Below are 26,013 nucleotides of genomic sequence, written 5' to 3' on the forward strand. Positions count from 1 at the left end.
GACATGATTGTAGGACCACAGCTTCATTCACTGTAAAAGTCAGATGGCAGGGAGTGAATGAGGCAGGGGACTGCGAAAGAAAGGAGGGTCCCATTGTCAAGGCAATTGGATAGTCCTCTCCAGAATCTTTTCTTGCCTGTCACAGAATCTCACCATAACGTAAAAGCCAATTAAACCAAAATGTTTAGAGGTAGCCACTAGGCGTGTATTCCTCATTTTCTAGATGCCCAACTTGATAGTCTGGGTCTGACTAGCAGAAGTGCTGAATGCTCACAACCCGCAGCTAAAGTCAATGGGAGCTGTTCTTGAATATGTAAAGTCTACTACCTAATAGAGTTTATCTGTTTGCATGTCTGTCTGTTCTCCTAAGCTATACTGCTTCCTCTTATCATAACTTAAAGCAAGGCAAGGGTTTAGTTGTGCCAGAGTAATGGGATGTGCCTAGAATGGGGTTCCTTCTCATAAAATCGTACAGAAAAGAGAAAATCTCCAGGCAGGTGAAAGGGGCTGGCTGGGGTGCCCCTCTATCCAGAATTGTCCCAGTTCCAAGCCTGCCACCCCTCAGGCACACTTTAGGGAAGGTAGGGGAGCTGAAGCTCCCCGTTTATATGGAAACATTGCTGGCTGTTCACCTTCATCAGGAAGGAGAAAACGCAGTTTGCTGCATTTCTCACACTGGCAGGGGAACACAAAGGGCAGATGAACCTGGAGATGCCCCAGAAAGAGGACACGCACCCCTCCCCATCTGTGCCCAGTGGAACTTCAATGGCCATGGAGAGGCATTTCTCACCTGGCTACAACCAAATGGGCTGATAGAGGTAGTCCTCTCTTCCTGGAGCAATGTGCATACTGAACTCCTCATCCATAGCCCCAAACCATACCAGTGATTTAAATAATGGGGGGAAAATTAATTGAATTAAGGACCTGAGCAACACCGGGTAAATCTTCTATAATATACGCTCTAATAACTCAAGTTCCAGGTATCTGAAATTGGGTACCCAAATTTAGTGGATACTGTAAACCTTAATCTTTGTTCTTCAATTCTATACCTGTAAATTGGAGATACCACCACCTTAATTTGCACAACATCGTTGTGAGATTAAACTAGATGTTTGTGATGAACTCACTTTAGTGATAGGCACCACAAAAAAGACCATCAAGCACTCAAGTTAAGAAATGACTGAATTAATATTGCCTATGCAACTCTAATCATGACACCTTGCATTTATGTATGATACATCTTCCAAAATATGGCTACACTCTGTATTCTCCTCATGTTTCCTGTTTTATTCAGTAGCCGGGATAGAGAGTCCTGGCCGAGGAGGCAGCTACTGTTCAACTTCCTTTCATCCTCTTCATTAATGTATGATTTAATACCTTAAATATGGAATATCATCTAAATACAACACTGAACAGAGTAGGTTGTATTTTCTAATGGACTTTTCTATTTCACTAAGCAACAGTGTCCAAGTGTCTCATACATTACTAACATGTATTTTCTTAACACTTACTTCTACCACCATGTACATCATCCCCATTGTACAGATGCACAGTCAAGTCAGATGTTAAGACCAAGATTTAAAAGACTGTTTCTAAGTCTCGAATGCTCATTTTTATACACCTCATGCTTGATTTCTCAAACATGCTTAGCCCCACCAGAACCCACTGATTTCAACTAAAGTTAGAAGCTGTAAGTGCTCACCACTTCTGAATGAGCAGGACAGGATGATTATCCAGAAAGTGACTAACAAAAAGCCATTTCTAAAAATTCTGGTTTAAATGACTTGGCTTACAATACATAGACTGTGGAAGAGACAGGGACAGAACCCGGTTCTGAGTCCTGGGTCCCATGCCTTGCCAAAAAACAAAACAAAACAAAAAGATTTTTTACTTTGTTTCCTCTTGCATCATTCACAGCATTTGGAAGTTATATAGCAAATGAGATGGTGGGCAGGGGAGAGTTCTTTGCAGAAATCACCTAATTGATTACACAAAGCTCTTCCTCATTTACCACACAGCCTTATGCAGATTGGAGAAAGGATCCTTATATAGACAACCATAATTTTTCCATTTCTTTCCCTATTTGATTTTGCTAACACAACATCCCTTTAAAGTAAGTCTTGTATTAAGCTTCCCAAGTTTGAGAACAGATAAACATGAATTCCATTATCATTTGATCCTTAAGGTATGCCTATGCTATTTTAAAACTAGCATTAGCATGTCTCAGATCACAGCTCTACAGACTCAGACTTGCGGCATGCCGCTAAAAACAGCAATGCCGACATTCAGGCTCAGGATAGAGCTTGGGATCTGAAGCCCAAGGAGGGAGATGGGCTTCAGAGTCAGAGCTCCAGCCCAAGTCACAACATTTACACTGTTTGTTTTTTAGCATCATAGTGCAAATCTGAATCTGGATAATCAGGCACTGAGTCTTGCTACCACCAATTTTAAATTGCAGTTTAGCCAGACCTTTATTGACTTACACCCTTTCCGTCACATAATCAAAAGGGTTCTTTATGTGGAATAGGCACAATAAAGCTACAATAATTTGGCAGTGAGTTACACAGATATGTGCTAGTCACGAAGATGTTGTCTAAGTAAAAAGGGCCATATCATGGATGGGCAGCAAGAGTCTTAGCTATGGAAAGGAAGTCATGTCTTGGAGGTTAGAGCAGCAGTAGTCAGATTTGACATAGTCATTCTAAAAGGCCATGTGGATAAGGAAATGCGTCTACCATGTGAGTAACATTTTCCCCCCTGCCCAAAGTCACCATATGTTTAATACTGAGGGTTGCAAAATAATCAGAAATATTAAGGCCAATCAACAGAAAAGGCATCTGAAGTCACGGTCTCCAGACTCCCAGCCCAGTAGACCCTAGAGATTAAAGGATTTGTGGAAGAGGGTAAAAGAGAAAGAATAAAGAGTAGCATCTCAATGAAGCTTTGAAGCATGCCCAGTGCAGATAAAGTTCAAATAATTAAGGACAAGGTCTGCTCTGCATATGCAGAGGAGGGGGAGCTTTTTTGAGAATTATTCCAAACATCAGTCTAATCTGGGTGAATTTCCTCCAAAAAAGTTATAGGTATAAAGCTAAAAACATAACAATACATGTTCTAAACAAATATCAAAGCATACCTCAGAAATTAATAATTAAAAAAACAACTATTTACCTACAGATACTGCAATTCCTATGTAAACCAATGTGGTAATTAAGATGGCCAACAGTGTTCCTTTAGGTATGGCTGATTGAGGATCCTGAAAGAAACATTTAAATGAATGCTTGCAGTACAAGTAAATATGCAATCTGTACATTAAAGCAGTAATATGAAAACAAATTACTTACTGCAAGATCACCTGAGATATTTGCACCAGCCAGAATGCCAGTTGCAGCAGGGAAGAAAATAGCAAATACTGTAAAGAAAGTTTCACCTTCTCGGAAATCTGGTCCAAAATTCTCAGAAAATATTTCAGCTGAAAAAGAAAGGAATTTTTAAAATGTATTATTCCATACAGTGTTTGTATACACTCTCAACATTTACCAATTCTACCCAAAGTAGTTATGGGAAAACAACAAAAACACACCAACAACCAAGCTAAACTGAGCCCAAGATCATAGTTGCATATAAATTACAGAAATATCTGAAATGGCAATATTTTACACTTAGAAACCTTTACAATGTCTTTCGAAAGCAGCCTCAAAATAATAAAACCAACAAAGTAGAACAGATAAATTTCTTAAAGTAATGATAAAAATAAAATGCCCAATGAATGCCAGAGTGAATACAATTTAAATGAAGTCAGTGAAAAAAAACCACCAGGCTTAAAGAAGTTTTAGGAATGTATAAAGTGTATGAAGGAATTTAAAAAGCTGGGATAACCCACTATTAAACTTTTTGGACGTTAGCACTCTCACTTTGCAATACTGAAGTACTAAGAGTACAATAACAGAACTAAGTTTCATTTAACAGTGCGTTTTAATTCATTTTTCTGTTAAGTTATTTTTATTCAAGATATTCAATGCTGTTGCATACCTTTATAACCAAAGAAACCTTTAACCGTCTTGCTATCCAGTGGAATAAATGTTCCTATGATAAAGTCACCAATAGCTAATAGCAGGATCACCAGCAGAACAATCTGTGCCTGAAATTTTAAAAATTATAATCAAAATCAAGTACCTACCATATAGTCTGTGAGCTAAGAGACTTTGGACTAAGAAGTTAATTTTGATACTTTGAGAGTGTATTTTCGTTTATTAGATTCAGATAAGTCATGGAAAACCACTTAACAAAAAAACTCAAACAGTTATGCTAGACAAGGGGGAGAAGGGTGGGTAAGAAGGAAAACTCACTTCTAAAAAGGAGAATGACAAAATTAAGATCTAAACAGGTTATGCATACAAAAGGTAAGTCCTAAAGTTCCAGGGAGGTGAAGTTATTTTTACTAATGTCTACAACAAGCATGGGCAAGAGGCTGCCAGTGGGCCAGATGCGGCTCTATTCTGGGAGCGAGGAGGGAAGCTTTGTGCTCTGCCCCACCCGCAGCAAAATCTCTCAGCTCCCATTGCCCAGTTTCTCACCAATAGCAGCTGAAATATTTTGCTGGCAGCAGGGGCAGCCAATGGAGCCTCCTCCCTCTCTCCTCCCCCAACCTGCCTGGAGCAGCACCACATGGAGCAGCTTGCAACTGCAGCCTTTTGGTTTCTGCAGGGCTGCTGACTAGGTAAGTGCCTCCCAGCCAGAGCCTGCCTCTGGTGCCCCTGCTCTCCCCCAGGAGCAGCCCTAGATGAGCTGCCGGCAACTGGCACCCTAGGCGTAACATGCAATGGGAAGCGATCGGCGCTCCCGCCTCCAAAGCCCTCAACAGCTGTTTATCTTGGCTCCCAAGCGACCGCCTAGTTGGCCTGTATTGACGGGCCACCACTGCTCTCCCCTTTCTTCCACCCCCCGCCAAATATCTTCCCCCAGCCACCACCCAAACTCTTTTCACCTTTCCCCCAGGTCACAACTCCCTCCCAGACTCTGCACCCTCTCCCATACCCCCTTCTGGACTCTGCATCCCAAGTCTCTGCCCCAGATCACAACCCCCTCCTTCACCCAAACTCCCTGTCAGACTCCATACCCCCTCCTGCACACCAGTCTCCTACCCCAAAACCCCTTGTTAGAAATGCAGCCCTTGAGCACTTGCCAAAATCTTGGAGAGGCCTCCCATTAAAAACTACTGCCCACTCCTGGTCTACAGGTGTAAATAATACAGATTGGCATTTGGGAGGGGACTATGTGGAGAAATCAATGTATACAAGTCGTAAACAGAAGTTAATAATAATTTGTATTTGATATTTCAACATTTGATTGATATTAACCTTGATTTTTCAGTAATCACGCTGGTTGGTCTTCTGTTTTAATCAATTCAGACCTGTTGATTTTCTGATTCTCATGGGTTGGAAAAAGTAGAGGAACATTTGAATTCAAACAAATTTCATTCATTTTTCTAATTTAAAAGTTTTACAGAAATCTTTATTTCTAAAAAGTCATTTTGGGGCACAAAGTGCTTCATAGCATCATGACTCTTACTGTTTGAATAATTATATTTTTAAAATATTCCTCAGCCAAAAAGAGAAAGTTTTCAGCTATATGCTATTTTGGAATTTGACGGGTGAATTGCAAATGAGAAATGGTTTGCTGTGCTCTTTGAATCTCAGAACAGAATACACTATCTGAGCTGGAAATCAGTCATGTGATAAGACCCACTGATTTCACACAGGATTAGGCTCCCCTCTGCTGGACTGCTGCAGCAAAATGCAAGAACTTCAGAAAGTTAGATTTTAAACTGAAGCTATAGACCATTTCAGAAAAAAATTAAGTTTGTGAAGATCAGGCAGATAAACAACCTGCTGCACAAAGAAGGCCTGTTCCACAGCAAAGGGTTTGTTCAATTATGAGAAATAAAAGTTACAGGTATACAAGCTAATTTTCCTTTTCATCCCCCGGTTTTGCCATTACCAATGGGAAGCAGTGAGCAATGAAAAGCCAAATCCTACAAAAAGAACAGATACAAAACAGCAAACCCCTCAAAGAAAAATTAAAACTGATTTTTATAGTTTTAATTTTATTTACTTGCTTTGTTCAGATCTCAGATAGATGAAAGAAAAAGAAATATCAATTTTCTAGTATTTGATAATGGAACTGCAAAATTTCAAATGGCCTGACTGCAAGTTTAATTGGACAAAGTCTTGCTTTTAAGTCCAAAGTTTTAATACACTAAAGCAGTGTTTCCCAACCAGTGGTACGAGTACCCTTAAGGGTACTCAAAAGAAGACTGGGGGGGGGGGTAAGTCAACACAACTGAAATTTGGAGAAAACGGAATTTTTGTTAAGTTTTAACAGCGCTTTATTATTTTTGTACTTTTTACACCCAAAAATTTCATTGCCCGCCTGGCTATGATTAAGCTGTTTAAACAAATGTGTTACAATGGTAGAAAAAAATTGTGTGCGTCTGAAAACTGTAAGACCAAGGTACTGGGGGTACTTTTCTTCTTTTTTTAAAAAGGTGTACTTTATTAAAAAAAATGTGGAGAAACACTGCACTAAAGTGTATTCTGGAAAGAGTTTATCCAAGATGGGGTCTTACATACCAACCATGAAAACCAGAGTGTCATTTAATCTTATCCCCAAGAAGAGGGATCTCAAACTTAAGAGTCTAGGGGAAAAAAAATGGCTTTCGTTTCAACTCTTATTTGTCAGTCCATGCATGCATGCAGGGCATGCATTCAGGTCATGCCCTTATATAACCTTCCACAGAACAATTGATGACGATTTACGAGACAGAGCTCCAACTCATTTACCCTTATAATGGAACTAAACTGCTATATTGAAATATGGCCTAAAAGGCACTAAGGGAATTTTAAAAATCTGAAGAACAAGGTTTACAGTTCCATGTTTCTACTAGTCTCCCCTGTGCAACACTGACAAAATAAACAAATAGGATCCATGGGGGTGTAAACTGTCTACTGCTAGAAGTCTGATTAAAACCCCCAAGGACAGAAAAATGAATCTGTAGGTAAACAGGATTTAATCCCTCAGGGGCCATCCACAAGAGGTTATATTTCTCCAACTGATTCTGAGGACATTTAGGTGAAGGTACCACAAATAATTTTTCCCTGAATCCTCTTGCTTGCTCTAGAAGTATTCAGAAATTTGCAAAGAATGTTAGACCACCTCCAAACGGTTCCCATATTCATGGCTTAGACTCTCAAGCTGGAAGATCAAATCTGTGGCCAGAGGAATTTAGGGTTCATGATAAAGTAAAGCACTCAGAATCAGAGATTTTGTGTTTGCTCTCTTCAATGTTTATTGGCCTAAGGAACTACAATCTGTGAAGTCAGTATGCTATAATCAGCAATACAGCATTTTTCAAACAATGTTGTCAATTAGAAAAAATACGGATGTCCACAGAGGTGTAGTAAAAGTGGCAAGCCAGGCTACAAGTGACTCCCCCCCTACCACAAGCACGAAAGTAGATTCAGCATACAGAATCCTCTATCTTTAAAAGAAAACCAAGTGTTCTGATTATTACAAATCTAGGTCATTTGAAGTTCTTAGCAGTCAAAGAAAATTCTCACTTCAATGCAAATGTTTTTGGAGATCAGTAGGTCTAAAACTGCTCTTTCAGGTGAAGCATGTATAAGAAAGGATCAGAATATGGTGCAGTAGTAATCTAGAAGAATGAATATGAAGTCAGTCAGAAGTGGGAGATGAGAACTAACTTCCATCATAGTGGACTGTGCAGGTCTAAACACATGAACAACATCTAGATTAAAAACTGTCCTTTTTCTTACATTCGACAGCCATGTGGTCACCTAACTACATTATCCACTAAGTTGTGGACAATATCCATTTGATATGCCGACCGCAACCTTTATGTGGTAGGTTTTCATCCGGCTAGCTTGAAGAAGAGGGGTGTTGCCCCTTTTCAGACTCCCTTACAGCATGTGGGAAAGATTTCAAACATGAACAGGAAGGGAAAGAAACAGTTGGGGCTAGGTCAGGACTAGGTCACTGTACTGCCCTTCATGTTGTCTGGAAAAATGGAGAGAGATTTAGAATCTATGCAGACTGGTAGAAAACTTCTGTACCAAGATTAGGCTGGCAGCCCCCAATTATACGCTTGGTTAATAAAAAATAAAAATAAAAGGTTCCCCATTGGATCCACTCTGTGTATTATAATAGTAGTTTCTTTTCCTTGGGGGAGGAGGGGAGGGAAATATGGGAAACAAAATTTTCTTCTCCCTGCCAGACTGGCTAACATAGGATGGTGTTTGTTTCCACAACAGCTGGTCTAGGACTCAGTGCAGCGGAATAGTGAGGTTAAGTGGTATGTACAGTTGGCAACTTTACAATACAATATGATGGGGACTAATTTAGCTATAACTACTCAAGAGCGCTCTTGGAGTCATTGTGGATAGTTCACTGAAAACATCCATTCTGTGCAGTGGCAGTCAAAAAAGCAAATAGATGTTAGAAATCATTTAAAAAGGGACAGAGAATAAGGCAGAGAATATCTTATTGCCTCTCTATAAAACCATGCTACACCCACATCTTGAATACTGCATACAGATGTGGCTGCCTCATCTTAAAAAGATATATTGGCATTGGAAAAGGTTCAGAAAAGGGCAACAAAAATGATTGGGGGTTTGGAACAGGTCCCATATGAAGAGAGATTAAAAAGACTTGGACTTTTCAGCTTAGAAAAGAGGAGATGAAGGGGGGATATAATCGAGGTCTATAAAATCATGAACGGTGTGGAAAAAGTGAATAAGGAAAAGTTATTTACTTGTTCACACAATACAAGAACTAGGGGTCACCAAATGAAATTAATAAATAGGCATCAAGTTTAAAAGAAGAGGAAGGTTTCCTTCATTCAGCGCACAGACAACCTCTGGGACTCCTTGCCCAGAGGATGTGGTGAAGGCTAGGACTTTAACAGGGTTGAAAAAAGAGCTAGATAGAATCATGGAGGTTAGGGCCATCGATGGCTATTAGCCAGGATTGGCAGGAATGGTGTCCCTAGCCTCTGTTTGTCTGGAAATGGATGACAGGAGAAGGATCACATGATGATTACCTGTTGTGTTCCCTCTCTCTGGGGCATCTATATTAGCCACTGTCAGCAGACAGGTTACTGAGTTAGGTGGACCTTTGGTCTGACCCAGTATAGCCGTTCTTACGTAATAATGTAAAACTTGTGCAGCTATCAAATTCAGGTATGTGGTATGGATGGAAGGGAATAAGGAAAAGTTATCTGATAAGGAAAAGGATTTGAAGGAAAGCTTCCCATAAAAAGGAGCTGAGTAAGGAGATCTTGGTGTTCCTACACTAGCAGGAACTGATTCTCCTTTTCTTGGCCCCCTTTGAAAAGAGCAGAGGAAAAGGGTTTGGATTTTAATGCATTAAACAGAAAGCTGAACCACTCTTCCCTATACTCCACAAATTGTTGCCAGGTACTCTCAGATACTGTAATTTTATGGCCAATTTAAACCACATCCAAAGCTTGTGCTCGGTTTCTGACATGGACAGAAGGGTGTACTAAGTAAAAATGTATGTTTTAAGTATCAACAGAATCTGAAACGGAATGTAAGACTGCGTGAGCTCTTCTAGCATCTTCATATTATAATGTCACCATTTTTAATTTTAGATCATAGTTACTTACTTTTGCTTCCCATTCCATTCCTGCTACAGAGATACCTAACAATACAAGTACTGTGATGGCTCCTATAATTCTGATGTCATTCATCTCATCCAACATAAGTGCACCATATTCCTAGAAGAGAACAATTTTGAAGACAATTACATATGGCGCAGTCTATATTTTCTTACTTCACAAGAGAGGGAGTAGTGGTTTAGAAACTGAATATAAAAAAAAAGTTTACTTTTCAATCATTGGGTCAAACCTGCTGATGTCAGTGAACAAAAATATAGAACCTGCTGAAGATTGTTACAAGAATTAAATGAAATAGCTACGGTCCCATTCACATCCAAATGAGTGAACAGGCAGCAAATACTTTCAACCAACGGAAAGGATATCAGCTAGCAACCTTACAGACAGGCTCTGTAAAGAAACCAGTCACTGAAGTAATAGCCATAAGCTGCTCCTTGCCAACAATGCAAACCCTTCCATCATGCCGTGCCATGACTGTTCTTCATGCTATAACTCTTCTGTAACTAACTTCCCGTACTGCACCCCAATCCCCTGCCCTAGCCCCCAGTATCCAAACACCATCCCACACTCTGCACTTAGAACCCCCTCCAACACCTCCACTGCCTGCCCCAACCTCAGCTCAGAGCCCCTCTCGCACTCCAAACCCCTTAATCCAAGATCAGAGCCTGCACCCCAACCCGCTGTCTCTGCCTGGTGAAAGGGAGGGAGGATGGAGAAAGCAGGGGCGGTGCCTTGGAGAAGGGGCCCAAAGGAGCTGGGGCAAGGGTATTTGGGTTTGAGGTAGATCTTGAATTGCACTTAAATTCAAAAACTGATCTCATGCTTAAAAAGGTTGTAGACCACTGAGTTAGGGTATTCTTCCTACAAATGCAAGATCATCCCTCCTAGTACGTTTACAAAAAGAGTTTCAGTCTCTGTCAAATAACCTCAGCAATGGAACTTCCATCCCTTCCTCTCAGAGACTATTCTACAAGCTAATACAATTTATGGTTAGGAAATTCTTACTGGTTTACAGATCGCAAAAAAAGGAATATCCACCCCCAGTGCACCCCTCTCATACTTCTATGAATAATTACTCTTCTTCCTTAATATTTACACCTTTCAAGTATTTATAGATTTAGGATCTTTAGCAGTCATTTGCCAAATTATATATATTTAGCTCTTTAATTCCTTATAATTGCTGTCACTCATCTGAATTATATCCTATTTGCCAATAATTTTATGCTAATGTTTTGTCCCAAACTGAATAATCTGTTATATGCCAAGTAAGGATGTTAAATATCAATTAATTTACTAGTCAAGTAGTCAACAAGTTGATAGGCACTTTTGCAGCTGATTCCAGGTTCCATGAAAATGTCACACAGAGTCCCCAGGCTCTGTGCTGCATTTCAAAGCAGCAGCACCACACAGAGCCTGACACCAGCTGTGCGACGCTGCCCCTTTGAAACACTGCAGCAGTGTTTCAAAGCAGCCACGCCACCACAGTCCGTACCCCAGGCTCTGTGCAGCGCAGCTGCTTTGAAATACCCCACTCCCCCCCCCCTTTTTCTGCCTCTGTTTCAGAGGCAGCAAGGGGCAGGAAGCGACTAGTCGACTCAACTATCTGATAAGCATTTGCTTATCAGATAGTTGACTAGTCGTTAACACCCTTAATGCAAGTGTAGTTATGCACAGGATTGAAACATTGAGGAATATTACCAATCCTGACACTGTGTCAAACCACCCAAAAATGCACTGGACTTTTCTTGCTGCCATACTATTGTACAAACACATTTGGTATCATTCACAAATCTCTTCTCATATTGCCACATTCCAGGTTTTCTTTTTACTAAGCACAAATTTTTCCTCAGTCAAATTCTGCTCCCAGGAAATGAGATCATATTTGTGATTTTTACTTCATTCTACCGTTTTCTGGCTATTTTTAATTTTCTAAATCCTTTAAAAAGCACTTGGGAACATTCTACCAGCCAACCATACATTTTAAGTTTTAGAAGGACTGCTTGGCCAACAACAAAATGCTTATTAGTAACTCTTATATGATTTTTTTCCTAAACTGTCAATTTGATTTTTATTACAATTTTAGCTCCGTTCCATGCTAAAAAGGCAAAAATGTAAGAAGTTACTAATACCAAACTGAATTTTTCATAATTCAGCAGTGCATGAATATGAAAAGTAATATTGTAGCACATGCTAAACCTATAATGCATGCTGCTAACTGAAATTAATAGCATAAATAGCCATACAGATTAGCTAACGCAATCTATTTACCTGTAGCAGTTGTACAACTGTCTCTGCAAAACCAACCACATACATAGCTACTGCAACAGCATTAGCAAATGCGAAGATCAAGCCGATTGCACCACCAAATTCAGGTCCCAGGCTTCTGGAAATTAAATAATACGCTCCTCCTATAGGAAGGGAAATTATAGAAAATATTTTAGAACTCCATACACCAACAAAGCTATAATTATTTATGTGGGCAACAAAAAGTCACTAGCATCAATGAAAATCTTAAATCCTAGGCATTATCATAACAAACAATAAATCTGAACTACTTTCCTTATATGTTTAAAGAACACTCAGTATGTAACAGATACTGACATCTTACATTTAGAGATTATACTTCCTCACGTTATTAAAATTACTTAAACCTGATATCTTACGCCATCACTGGAGACATGCATTAAAAATCACCAGAAATATTCTGAGCAGTCTTATTCAAGTACACAGCTGATTTGGAATTTTACAGAATCATGCAAATTTGTAGTTCAGTAAATTTGTATTACAGGCAGTCCCCGACTTACGCGGATCCGACTTATGTCGGATCCACAGATACGAACGGGGCTCGCCCCGGAGGACACGGGCTGCGGGACCTCGCGGTCCTGCCGCCCCTGTACTCCGGGGCTTTCTCCGCGTCTCCCTGGTCTGCAGACCAGGAAGACGCGGAGCAAAGCTGCGGAGGGGCTCGGGCAGCGAGGCAGCCCAGGCGTGCCTGGGCTGCCCCGCTGCCGGCTTCCCTGAGGCTTTGCAAAGCCGTGGGGGGGCTCGGGCAGCGAGGCAGCCCAGGCGCGCCTGGGCTGCCTCGCTGCCCGAGCGCGCCCCCCCCCCCCCCCCCAGCGGCTTTGCAAAGCCTCGGGGGACGCCAGCAGCGGGACAGCCCAGATGCCCCGCGGCTGTCCCGCTGCTGGCGTCCTCAGAGGCTTTGCTCCCCGTCTTCCTGGTCTGCTGGTCTCCAGCAGACCAGGGAGCAAAGCCGCGGAGGACCCAGGCGGCGGGACCGCGGTGCGTCTCGGTCCGCCGCCCGCGTCTTCCTGGTCTGCTTGGGTGGGGGGGGCGCAGCTAATACCCCGCCCCTCCCAGTAGACTAGGCTTTTCTCCAAACGCCTTTGGCAGAGCAGCTGGGGCGCTGCCGGTTGGTCCCGCAGCACCGCTCTGGGCGCTACTGGACCAACCCGGCAGCACCCCAGCTGCTCTGCCCCAGGCGTCCCCAAGTCAGCCACTGCTGAAACTGACCAGCGCTGACTACAGGAAGCCCGAGGCAGAGTTGCTCTGCCCCGGGCTTCCTGGAATCAGCTGCTGATCAGTTTCAGCAGCAGCTGACTTGGGGACGCTTGGGCTTCTTAAGTTGATTCTGTATGTAAGTCAGAACTGGCGGTCAGTTTCAGCAGCGGCTGAATCTGGACGCCAGTTCTGACTTACATACAGATTCAACTTAAGAACAAACCTACAGTCCCTATCTTGTACGTAACCCGGGGACTGCCTGTACATGGATATTTGAGAGAGTCTTCATGATAAAGTTAATCTGGTAATAAATGCAAGGTGCAACATTTCTTATGGACCTTCCCCTGGTTCCTGTCCTTCACTTTTAACTCCAACTCAGTTAACATTACTTGTACATTTTGAAAATTTTCCTTTGATACTCAAAAACAAGTGTATAACTTTGAGGGATTTTCAAAATCTGGCATTAAGTGAAAAATCTCCTAAATCTGCAGCAATAAAGAATTTCTAAAAGATATGTTGAAATTCAGAAAGCCCTTTAATCTCTATGATTATTTCCAGTTAAATATACATAAAATGCTCAAAATAAATAATCTATACAATTTGGAGTTTCTTTAGCTTTCAAATGATGTAAAGAGAGTCTTCTATACTGCACTGGGAACATCATGACAACCAGAGACAACTACTCAGTTTATATTATCTAACTTGAAATATATTCTGTGAGCTTTGATTTCCATGCAAAAAACTTTTTAAACAGAAAATTGTGCATCAAGAGGCTAGACAGAAGAGTAACATCTGAAGAAAAACCAAGCAATTTAAAGAAGTTTTTAAATTTTACAGAAATTTGTATTTACGAAAATTACTCTACTTGCAGATTTATTCTTAAACCATAAACACACATTCCCTTAATGATATCTCCCTATGCTGGACTCATCAGCAAAAAGGTAGCCTTTGTGTGTCATATTTCTATATTTTGATGCTGACATCTGCATAATGAAAATTTTTCTTTTATGGCTGTCAATCTAATCTCTCATAGGTTTTTAATATACTTGGACTCTTAATCTGTAGCTCACTTAAAGAATAAAACTTAGGCTCAGAAAAAATCCTCAAATTTCAAGAGACAATTGGAGGGATAGAGGAAATACAGAGCAAAAGTACATTAATTTGAGTTGCAGATCATGGATGTTGTAAAATGAAGACAGCACACTCTGAATCCAATACCTTGACAACTTTACACTACAAAACATTAGGTGTGTGCGAAGGGATCCATAGAATCATAAGGTTGGAAGAGACCTGAGGAGGTTATCGAGTCCAATCCCCTGCCTAAAGCAGGACCAACCCCATCTAAATCATCCCAGCAAGGGCTTGTCAAACTAGGACTTAAAAACCCCTAGGTATAGAGATTCTACCACCTCCCTAGGTAACCCATTCCAGTGTTTGACCGCCCTCCTAGTGAAAAAGCTTTTCCTAATGTCCAACCTAGACTTCCCCCACTGTAACTTGAGAAGAGATGGGATGGGAGAAAAGAGAAGGGATTTTTTAAAATCTATTTGAGTCTAAACAAGAGATGAAATAATTAACCTTTAAAATGTTTAACTGCTAAGCATCAGCATATACTGCTCCCAGCCCTGCTCCTGGGGAGCCGGCTGTTGCCCTGCAGCACATGTAACTGTCAGGATATTTAATAGTTACTTTTTCAACCATTGTTTACATCCCTCATCTAAACCCTTAATTTGGGAAGATTAATACAAATTTAAAGGGTTGTAAACTTAATAATACTGTTCCTTTTATCATCTAAATAGTACTTAGCACTCTGAGATAAAACAGTTTCTTATTACAGGACACAGGGTATGGCACTATTACTATAGCAGAGAAGGAAGAAATAAACTTTACCTTTTAATAGTGTTAATTAACAGTGTTAGTGTCCATTAGAATTGGCAAATTGAACAGCTTGATGCCAAATAATTTATCCTTGAGATGAGATTATTTCTTAATTATTCGTAGTGTCTCTTATTTGCCTTGCTATAGTGACGCTGTGTGTGTCCCTAATAGCAAATAGCAAGATAGGCACAAAGAGCTTTTTGTAATTGCTACTGCTTTACTTTGGAACTATTTTTTTTTACTAAAATGGCTGACTGACTAGTATGATGAAATATTTGGAACAAAGTAATCACCAGTAAAGTCATTCCCTGCACCTTAAGCTCTGAAATAATTCTGTATGTACTTAGTTGCCTTCAGGCCATAACATGCGTGCTAACAAAAATGCCAGTCTCAAAACAAATACCCTCTGGAGAGAAAAGCAGCCTTAACATTATCTAAAACAATCAAACTTCTTTTGAAAGGGTCTTCCACCATAAAATTGTGCGCACCCAGGAACTTTTATAGTTCTGAAGAGAATAAATGGAAATGCATAGGACAAAGATGTTTTCCGAAACTGTAAATAGGCATTTCCTTGTAAAAGCACATTTCATTCAATGGATACAGCTATAGGCAAAAGTTAAAATTGCTCTTGTAATTTTAAGCAAGCCATATAGCAGAAGTGAGGTGTATTTAACAGTATACATTTAGGAATGAATGTATATACTTGTATTTGCTCAGTAATGTCCTATTTTTAAAAACAAGAGTGTGTCTACATAGCAGGGCTTAACATGAAATAAGCTACATAAATTGAGCTACAGCAGTTGAGAAGCTCATTTTGAAATTGAGAGCATCTACATAGCACTTATTTCAAAAATCGAGCACTCTTCTTCCAACTTCCCTTATTCCTTGTACAATGAGGGTTACAGGAGTCGAAGAAAGAAGTCCCCCAGCTTGACAGTATTTTGACACCACTGCAAAATAACTGCCTGCTGTGTAGACGCAAACTAAGTTATTTTGAAAAAACGCTAGTTATTTTGAAATAATGTTGCTGTGTAGATGTATCTTAATTTACAAAGTGTTTTTTGCATTTAAAAAAAGTCTTAACTTCTTACTACAGAACACTAATTGGGTTTCGGGACTATAAAATACTTAACACAGCAACAACAAATAAGGACATGACTTGCTTTCCCCCCAACAAAAAGAAGAAGAAAAAAAATCAAACGATCTGCAGAAAAATTGAAGGCAACATTTCTGTGAAATTGGGGGAAAGCAAGCTACCAATTAGAACTACAATGCAAGTTACTCAATTTTTAAAGTGGGGTACTGTTGAGAGAAATTGCAGACATTTCCTAGATAGGGAATCCTTTTAGCTATTTCCCCTTCATGACATTTACTTATTCTTAAATAGAAAGAATGAACAGAGATTCGATCAGAACCTTATCTTAGAAAGAGAATGAGAGCCACGGTTAAAATACAAAGACCTATTTGCAAAAGTACTTTTACCTCCTTTTACAAATCCATTGGTAGCTATGGCTGAAGTAGACAATCCTGTGATAGTTGTCACAACAGTCGCCATTCCAATAACCAAGACAGAAAGACCTTTGAAAAAGAAAAAAAGTTAGCTTTAATTTTTAATATATTGTATCTTCAGAAAAAGTACATTTGCCTTGTACTTCATTGTGTCAAAAAATTGTGAGATTGTACTTTCCAAATAAGTTTAGATAACATTAGTTTGGACATCGCTCCTTTCCTACAACCTTCTCCTCTACTTTGCCACCCAGAGAGCAAGGGTTGCCTATGGTGGTGTTCAGGGAATACATATCAGACTTGGTGGGGAGAACACACTGAACTTTCTTTATCAAGAGTGTAGCAGTTCTTCCTAGAACCTTATAATGCCAAATTCAAGTATAGGTTTTACCATTCACTATCCGTATCTATCAATCTCTACTTCTGAGACCTAAACTAATAAATATATAAATAAAAAACTCAAAATAGCTATGAGAGGAGGAGTCAGATTTGCACACATACCTATCCCAGCCTGTCCTACAATCCATGACAGTCTGATGAAGAGCATCACGCCCCAAATATTCAACATACATCGTACCTAGAAGAACAAAAACACAAGACATAATATCTTTCCATAGTGTCTAGTTTTAACAGACATACAATTATTTCAGCTAGGTATTCCAAACTATGTATGAAACCTACAAATACATTCATACTTAAAACTCTGAATCGATTAGTTACTATAGCAAAGCCCCTTTTTTCTCCCAAAATATTCCATGACTGAGTGTTATTAGGTATACTACTAGCTTGGTTGGATGGAATTTTTCCATCTTTCATACCTGGAAAACTAGGAATTGTTTTCTGATCACCAGTTTCTTACCCACTCTATCTTGATCGTGGATGGGAAATTACACTGATTCAAGAACTGAAACCAAGTATGTTTGACTGAGGCCAGTTACAGAAAAAATATGCTGAATTGGTCACAGAGACCAATGAATCTCTCTTCCTCACAAGAGTCCAAAATTCACAGAGTTCTCCTCTAGTCTGCCACCCTGGGGACCCAACCGGTGCTGAAACAAAGAATTTGTTGAATCATGGAAGGTCATCATTGTCTAGCAGCATTACCAACACTTCCACTGGTTACTGGGTTCTTTAAAACAATATTTAGGGTAAATTAGAGCTAAATAACAGCACAGAACACAAAGCCAGGACTCATGGCTGTAAAAAAAAAAAAAAAAAACTTTATCGGACTGTGGGAAACTTGGCCACGCCCATTATAAGTGGCTATCCAGGAACTAAAATCATGCCAGACCATGGATGTTGTCAGACCAGAGTGTGCCGGACTAAAGAGATTCAACCTGTAGAACAGTACACAACACTACAAAAACTAACAATCCCAGCTTTTAATGCTTTATTAAAGCATTGATGCAAGTGCTCTGCTGCTTCTGTCCCCAGTCCTATGCAGTGTCCTTTGTTCCTCCATTTTCCAGCAAGGACAGGCAGTGTTTAGTTATGACAAGAGTTGGAAGAGTGTCTGGGACAGACCATATCATTTCTTCTGCAACTCTGTCGTTCTGAACATTTTGTTTCTGAACCCTACTGTTCTGCACTCCATTTTTTTTAAAAAGGCTTTTCATTGCCTTTCATTTGTGTGGTTAGATGTCGTTTCTTTGCTCCTCAGGAGAATGATATAAGTAATTAAAATTTTCATTTCGCATGTCTAGGGATTTGCCAAGATCCAAAAAGCCTATTCAAAGGCCTTTCAGTGAAACATTACTCAAGTGGAAACACAGATGCATAGCTGTGTTTAACTATTCGTCTCACTAGTATCTCTCAAGTAGACAAGAATCACTAAAGGAGGATAGTTTTGAAGACTCTGTCCAATATTACGAAGCAAATGCTCAACCCACTGTGGAATGTAGAGTTTAGTATTCCAATAAGCTTTTCCTGAGGAAAAAGTGTGCATTTCCTTAGAAAAATATTTGGGGGAAGGGAGGAGTTTACACCGATTTTAAGTCAAGATGTAGAACTTCAAAGCATTACATACTTTGAAAACCAGGGTGTAAGTTTATTGCTCGCAAAGTCAATGGAGACCAGATAATTGGTCCTTGGTCTTACAAAGCTAAATCAAATGACCTCTATGACAGCTTTAAACTATTTCTCAACAGATTAATATCAGCAAGAAAATGGATAACCTGTAATTATAGCTAATGAAAAAGAATCAGTGAAGTTTATTCGATTAAATCCAAGACAAACAAAAATCCCATCCTACATGAAGTTACTTCTAATATAGCTGAATATGTTGAATTTGTATGCAAATTTCAGTCTGAGAAGGATGAAATTGTTGTAATCACTTCAGCAACTCACAATTTTAGAAATGAATATCTAAAAATAACTTGCTTTGTGTAATAATGTTTTTCATGGTATCAAAAGAAGTAAATTTTCTTCCATTTCAATATGAGTAATCTTCCCAGGCCAAACTGAAGAATAATTTTGAGATGAGGCATTAAGTACCCCAATGTAAGAGTAATAAGTTATGTCCACACTTGTACGCTAGTTCAAACAAGGGATGCAAATGTAGGCATTCAAAATAGTCAATTAAGCAGGGATTTAAAGATCCCGCGCTTCATTAGCATGATCTTGCCGACGCGTTTCACTTTCGAAACAGCTGTTGATCGCAGTAACGCGCCGGTGAGGTCATGCTAATGAAGCGCGGGATCTTTAAATCCCCGCTTCACTGACTATTTAGAACGCCTACACATTTGCATCCCTAGTTCGAACTAGGGTGCAAGTGTAGACATACCTATAGAGAGGTAGCCATGCTAGTTTTTTCTTTTGTTTTAGCAAGATCAGACTATGTAGCACTAAGTGCTACATAGTTTTTCCTTTTGTTTTACCAATGTAAGAGTGATTGCTTCCTTAAAAATACTTACTGGGTGCCTTAACTATTACCAAAGACATCTATATAATATATCTACTTACACACAAATAAATAAAGACATAGAAACAGACACAGACAGACACTAGGGATGGAAAGGACTAGTCGATTATCCATTAAGGAAATGATTATTGGATAGTCGACAGGATAGCTGACTAGTTGCTCCCCTCTCTTGCTGCCTCTATCAAATAGAGGCAGCGGGGTAGGGGGAGGAGAGAAGAGGGGGATACTTAAATGTGGCAGTGCTGCACAGAGCCCAGGGTCAGTTTGAAATGCCAGGTAGAGCCCGGGATCAGCTGGGAACTCCCCAGATGACCCCGGGCTCTGCATGGCATTTCAAAGCGGCAGAACCGCTTAGAGCCCAGATTCAGCAGGATCTGTGCGGCATGCCAGCTTTGAAATGTACAAGATTCCCCAACAGGGACTCTTGTGCATTTCAAAGCAGAAGCACCCACTTCTCATCGGCCCTGGGCTCCACGTGGTGTTCCAACTTTGAACACCTTGCTGAGCTCTTGTACATTTCAAAGGTGTAACACAGAAGTGCTTATTGACTAGTTGAGTAGTTGATGGAAATTCCATTGACTATTCAAATAGTAAATTAATCACTACTTAACATCCCTAACAGACACACAGACTGACTATCTGTAAGCCTGCTTGTTCAAGAATGCCTCCTAAATGGTAAGCGCTGGGGCCACTCAATTTGGTATGCAGTTTCCTCTTCTAACTTAAAGCAAAATCAGGATTTGGTTGTGCCAGGACAACTGGAAGCCCCAGGAAAGGGACTGTTTTTCATAACATGGAAAGTGGGAGGGCTGATGTTCAGAGGGACGCAATAGGAGAGTGACCACTGGAGGTAGCAAGCCCACAGGGGACAGCAATCCTGCAGAGTGTTCACTTAGGACAGCCTTTCCACCAAGAGCCCTCCTGCCCCAAATCCTTTTTATTCTCTCCCAGCCCTAGGAGAAAAAAAAAATGCTAACCACAAGAAGAGGGAGGCTGGGTAGAGAGAGACGTGCCATACCAGATTGGACCTCCCTCTTCCTCCCCCCCCCCCCACCCTGAGGCCCTCTTCACTCACTCTTGCACACACAAACTCCCGCATTCCCCTCCCCACATCCTCAAGGCCCTGCCCTGACTCCTGCATCCTGCCCCCAGCCATGCAGCCCCCAGCCATGACAGGACCCAGGCAATATGGGTAAGTCTGCTAGTATATACATAAGAAGAAAAGAAAATTTGCTAACATCAGAATCCTAAGCCAGTTATGGGACAGCAGTGAGAGGATCAGTATGGATATATTCCCTTCAAATCCAGAAGCACTGAAGAGACGGCACCAATATTACTTTTCTATGCCTCCCCTCTAAATATTTTACTTATTTCTTGAATATGATTCAATTATCTTTACCAAAAACAGATCTACAACTAACCTTTCACTCTTGCTGGGGAATACATTCACTGAAAATATTTGAAGTAATTGGCAAGATTGCATCTATTGAAAGGCTTGGCATACCACCTACTTACTTACCAATACACCTTTTATCCAGCCAAACTTGACTATTCCCTTGCTTTCTGGGATATAAGTAGCATCAGTTTCCCCAGGAGGAGTTCCTTCTTCTCCATTTGCATATCCATCCTCAAAAGGTTCCTGTGGACAGGGAGTTAAAAATGAGTAATTTAAAAAAAACCTGACCTTACGCATCCACATGCTTGAGCAAGTGTCCAAAAGGTGATTTTAGAATTGGACACTCAATGGATAAAGTAATGAAATTTGACTAAAAACTTCATTATTAGTTAGTAAAAGTGATTACAGATAAGTTATTTATATAGTGTGTTCTAATCACAATCTGCGACTATTGTACACGTTTTCATATTTCAAATATCCAAATGGTAGAAACTTCTGAAATCCCTACAAAAAAGATTTTTGAAATAAAGTCTTGGTTTTTACTTGAAGCAGTGATTAAGTCATGCCAACTGAAAGCCTACCACAGTAATTCAGTAGTACTTACAAAAATCATTTTAACAACATTAGTATCAGACTCTTTGTTTTTAATTACAGGTAGGGTTGTCAGACATCCAGTTTTCAACTGGAACATGCAGGGTTTTTAAAAAAAAAAAAAAAAAGAAAAAGGGGGGGGGGGGACCCTAATGGTGCTGGCCACTGGAAGTCCAGTCAGCAGCACAGCAAGGTTAAGTCGGGCAGGCTCCTTACCCACCCTGGTTTGTGCAGCTCCCAGAAGCAACTGCCATGTCCCTGTAGAGCCCCTAGATGCATGAGTAGCCAGGGAAATTCTACATGCTGGTGTAAGCTCTGGCTCCACAGTTTCTATTTGTGGAGAATTGTGGTCACCGGGAACTGTGGGCACAGGGCCTGCAGTACATGAAGCTATCTGTCTGTGCCTCCACCTGGAACAGGAGTGGGGAACCTACAGCCCACAGGCCAAACCCAGCCCACCAGTAACAGGGCTGCCCCTACCCAGGATTGGGGAACATGAGCTGGTGGTCCAGCACCACGGGCCCCCCTACATGGCTTGAGCACCAGACCCTGAGCCTCATGGGTCAGATTCAGGCAAGCCAGGGCTAGATCTAGTTTGTAAGCTCTGCCTACCAAGGGAGAGTAAGCAGCTCCGCGCATTACTGCTCCCCATCACCCCAGCTAAGAGAATGGTAGTGCAGGGAGGCGCTCACCTGCACCCTTTTCCCCACTGCTCCCATTGGCCAGAATCATGGCCAAGTGCTTGGGAGCAGCAGGAAGCTATGAAGCCATGTGTGTCCCTGGGGAGCTCTGCAGGTAAGCGCCTCCAAATGTCCATACCCCACATTTCCATACCACTCCTGCACTTCCACTCCAGCACCCTACCGCCTGCCCAGCCCCTCACACCCCAGCATCCTGTCTCTACTCCAGCCCCACTTCCCATCAGCCCCCTCCCACACACTGAACTAGGGATGTAAAATCCCACTTAACTGGTTAACCAATTATAAGATGGGTGATGGGGGGGCTGCTCCCACCAGGCTGGAGCACCCCTGCCTGTGGCAGGACTGATTTTTCTGCAGATCAGTGGCCCTCCAAGCCAAAAAGTTTCCTCATCCCTGGCTTAGAAGGTGCAGGGACATGCTGGCTACTTCCGGGCGCCTCTGAAGGTAAATGCCACTTGGATAAAGACATTTGGAAGGAAAAGGTCCACTAACAGAATGATCACAAATTCCAAATACCACAACTCAAACCCTTCTAAAGAGATTAACACCAGACACTGCCTGCTCTGAGTCTGAGGACAAGTAGATTCAAGCTTCAAAAAGCATACACCATAGCAGATTTTTTTCCTGTGGGATAGCAGGGAAGAGGAAATAATCTAGAAAGCATTCCTGGTGACTGATTGCATGTGTGTGCGTGTGTACATACACACACACTTTTGGTTGTCAAACTGATTCAACAGAATGCTTCACTATTTGAAGATCAAATGGGTCACTTTCCATATTAGCTCTATCTAATGTCATAGTGAGTCACTCAATTTAGACTGCAGATCTTTAAGCCAACTTTGAGAATAATTTACACTAGCAGAGTGATATAAATCATCCCTTTATTTTATGTTACATCAAAGGCAGTAAGCTTAGATTTAATATCAACACTTGGAAAAAGCAGGAAAGAAAAAACTTTGCAATGACAACAGCAAGGAATTCATTATATGATGAAAGTCACCTCTTTGTATTTCAGTAACTATGCTGCTTTGTCATGGATCTCTAGAATACACAAGGCCAGAGAAGCTGCCACCATCTACCCTGATTTAAGTTCTCACCAGAGTTCCTATGTTAAAAATCTGCTTTCTCCAAAGACCTCTTTTGGGCCACTCTCTAAGGATGTGAAAGATTAACCAGTTAATTAGCTAACCAGTAAGCATCACCCTAAACGGGTAATGCTTACCAGTTCCAGTTGGGGCTGGAGCATCTCCCCGACCATCCCAGGCAGGGGGGCTATTCCAGTGCTAGAGCTCACCACAGGCAGGGGCTGGCATCTGAAGTGGGCCCAGCCCACTCCCCCACTGCCACAGGTTACATGGTGGCTCCCCCAGAGCAGGGCCTGCAGCTCTTGCTGGCTCAGCTCCTGTGGAAATGGATTTGCTGCAGCAGTGAAGCCTCTTCCTTAGGAGCGGGGCGGGCAGGGGCTCCCTTATTTAAGCTTCATATTGCAGAACCCGCAGCATGTGAAACCTCTTGAGATTTTCAGCGATTACAGGTTCATCTATTTAACCAACTTTTTACATCACTTCCTTTGACTAAAGTGAGTGACCATGGCAGGGAGTAGTTTGATCAATGGAAGTAATCTCATTACAGTACTTGTCATACATGAAGCTATAGCTCTGAACAAACGTTTTCATAATTTAGAAGGACAAAAATAAACTTATCATTGCTCTGAAATCCACAATTGCCAAAAAATTACCATGAATACTCTTTAGTGCCAATAAATAAAATACACAGTTGTCTTTTGTTATAGAAAAGCATGAAACTGCTTGCAACTGATTTAATTTTTCTTTTTAAATCAAAACATAAAAAGACCCCTGTGTTTATATTATCCAAGCCATTTTATGTTTTGGCCAACAGAGGACCATCAACATTTGATAATATCTTTTTCTTTCACAAAAAAAAAAAAACAAAAAAAAAAAAAACACAATATCATGTTTCTAATAAGAACAAACGAACGAACAGAGGGTTATTGAAAAAATGCAGAGAGGATTAAGAGGGGAGAGGTAACAATTTTCAAGTGTCTCACAGCACTCAAATCACCTAGTACCCTTCTGATTGTACAATGGACCTACCTTAATACTGTAATTTTATCAAACTCACATTACTTAGTTGTTATATTCAACCATCAAAGAATAATAGTTTCCATTTAATCTGTTGAACACGTTTATATTCTTGGTATTATTTTAAGACAAATAAATACCATTCATCATTCTTATGTGCAATAAACAATTAAGTAGGCTACAGCAATACCACAGCTCTCATCTTTTTGGTAGCTACTACCAACAGATAAATATTTATAAAATTCACTAGTTTTTAAACCGATTTCATGGTTCTGATTTTTTTAAGGATATACATAAAGGATCCTAGGTTTCAGGGAGTTATGAACTATCAAATCAGCCCTAGATAATGTTCACCAATCTATTAATAAGAGATGGATGTTTTGTCTTCTATGTCTCATCTGTCTCCACTATGTAAAGTTCTGTAGGAAAGTACTTCCCAGTACATGAATTGCTTAAAAGTTATTGTTGGTTATCAGTGCCAGTGGATGCTTTTTTAATAATTCAGAAATGAGAACAGTGAGACATTCTGAAAGTCTGTGGGTGCAAAAGAATTCCACTGTGTTTGTATGATGAAAAGTAGGAAGCCTAAGCTTGGCTTCAGACTAATGGATTGTTTAAAGAATAAGTTAGTGTGCAGCAAGCCAGGGTGTGTAATCTACAGCACACCAGCTGACCATGCATTAAATTCACCATTTAATCAAATGTTCATACTGGGCTGCGGAAAGGACACCGTTTAATCTTATCCTACATGAAGTGACTGGGGGTGGGTTAGGATCAGACTCACTCCCAGAAACCTCCACTGGCTACAGGAAGTTTCACCCATCTTACTTCCTGCCCCCATAGGGAGCTGCTTTCCCATCCATCTAACTCTTGTGCACCTAGACCCCCACCCATTATCTAGATCTCTCGAAAACCCAGAATCCCCCACATGAATTCCTGCACCACTAAGCCCTAAGCCTGTTCCCAGGTCCCTGTCAGCCTGTCTCCCCTGCATCTGGACCTCCACAACTGCACCCAGATCATCCCCTTCTTAACTCCCCACATTTGAACCTCACAACCCCAGTGCACCCCATATCTCCTGCACCTGGATCTCCCTGCAGAGCCCTTCACAACCAGACACCCTGCCAAGCCCTATCACACCCCACTCACCAATCTTCTCACTGAGCCCTCAACCACCTTTACCTAGACCCTCTGCAGAATCCCCTCCCCACCCCCGGAACCACCCAGAGAGAGCCACCGTGCATCCAGATGGCAGCTAGATTGCCCCACACAGAACCCTCTCAATTGTGAAGTGCTGGAAATAATGGTACTGTGGGTGTGGCAACACCCCTAGTTTGAAGTGGTTTTCATAGTTTACAGTTTTGTTTCAGCATCGCCGCCTAAAGACCTGATATGAATTGGGGAGAAACCTGCCTCCACCAATTATAAGAGCCCATTCAAGTCAAGCACAGACTTCCTCGACAGTCTTTGTGATGCACATCCCTATCCAGCATCTCTGTAGAGCCACAACATCGTCCTGTCCACATGTTCATGGTCCATTATGCCATCATTCTGCAGGTTAGAGATGATGCTGGGTTCAGCAGAGCTGTGTTGCAATCTATACGACAATGAACGCCAGCCATACCCACTTCTGTTGGGACTGCTTCGAGTTACCTAATAAGGAACGGGCATGAGCAAGCACTTGAAGAAACTGCAGTATCATAGAG

At 41.0% G+C, this 26,013-nt stretch overlaps 1 protein-coding gene across 1 annotated transcript in view; it reads right to left on the bottom strand.

Annotated features, from left to right (window-relative positions):
* The window catches only part of SLC12A2 (solute carrier family 12 member 2), a 109,334-nt gene that overhangs the window by 65,990 nt on the left and 17,331 nt on the right, over positions 1–26,013 (bottom strand). Inside the window, exons 2-9 of the mRNA XM_075931906.2 lie at positions 21,037–21,156; positions 17,099–17,174; positions 16,574–16,669; positions 11,981–12,120; positions 9,704–9,814; positions 4,033–4,141; positions 3,345–3,472; positions 3,172–3,256 (exon numbers count right to left, since the gene is read on the bottom strand). Of these exons, the coding sequence (XP_075788021.2) occupies positions 3,172–3,256; positions 3,345–3,472; positions 4,033–4,141; positions 9,704–9,814; positions 11,981–12,120; positions 16,574–16,669; positions 17,099–17,174; positions 21,037–21,156 (865 nt within the window). The remainder of the gene's footprint in view (positions 1–3,171; positions 3,257–3,344; positions 3,473–4,032; positions 4,142–9,703; positions 9,815–11,980; positions 12,121–16,573; positions 16,670–17,098; positions 17,175–21,036; positions 21,157–26,013) is intronic.

The sequence above is a fragment of the Pelodiscus sinensis genome, chromosome 6, assembly GCF_052426305.1.
Source record: "Pelodiscus sinensis isolate ZL-2025 chromosome 6, ASM5242630v1, whole genome shotgun sequence".
Taxonomy (NCBI): domain Eukaryota; kingdom Metazoa; phylum Chordata; order Testudines; family Trionychidae; genus Pelodiscus; species Pelodiscus sinensis.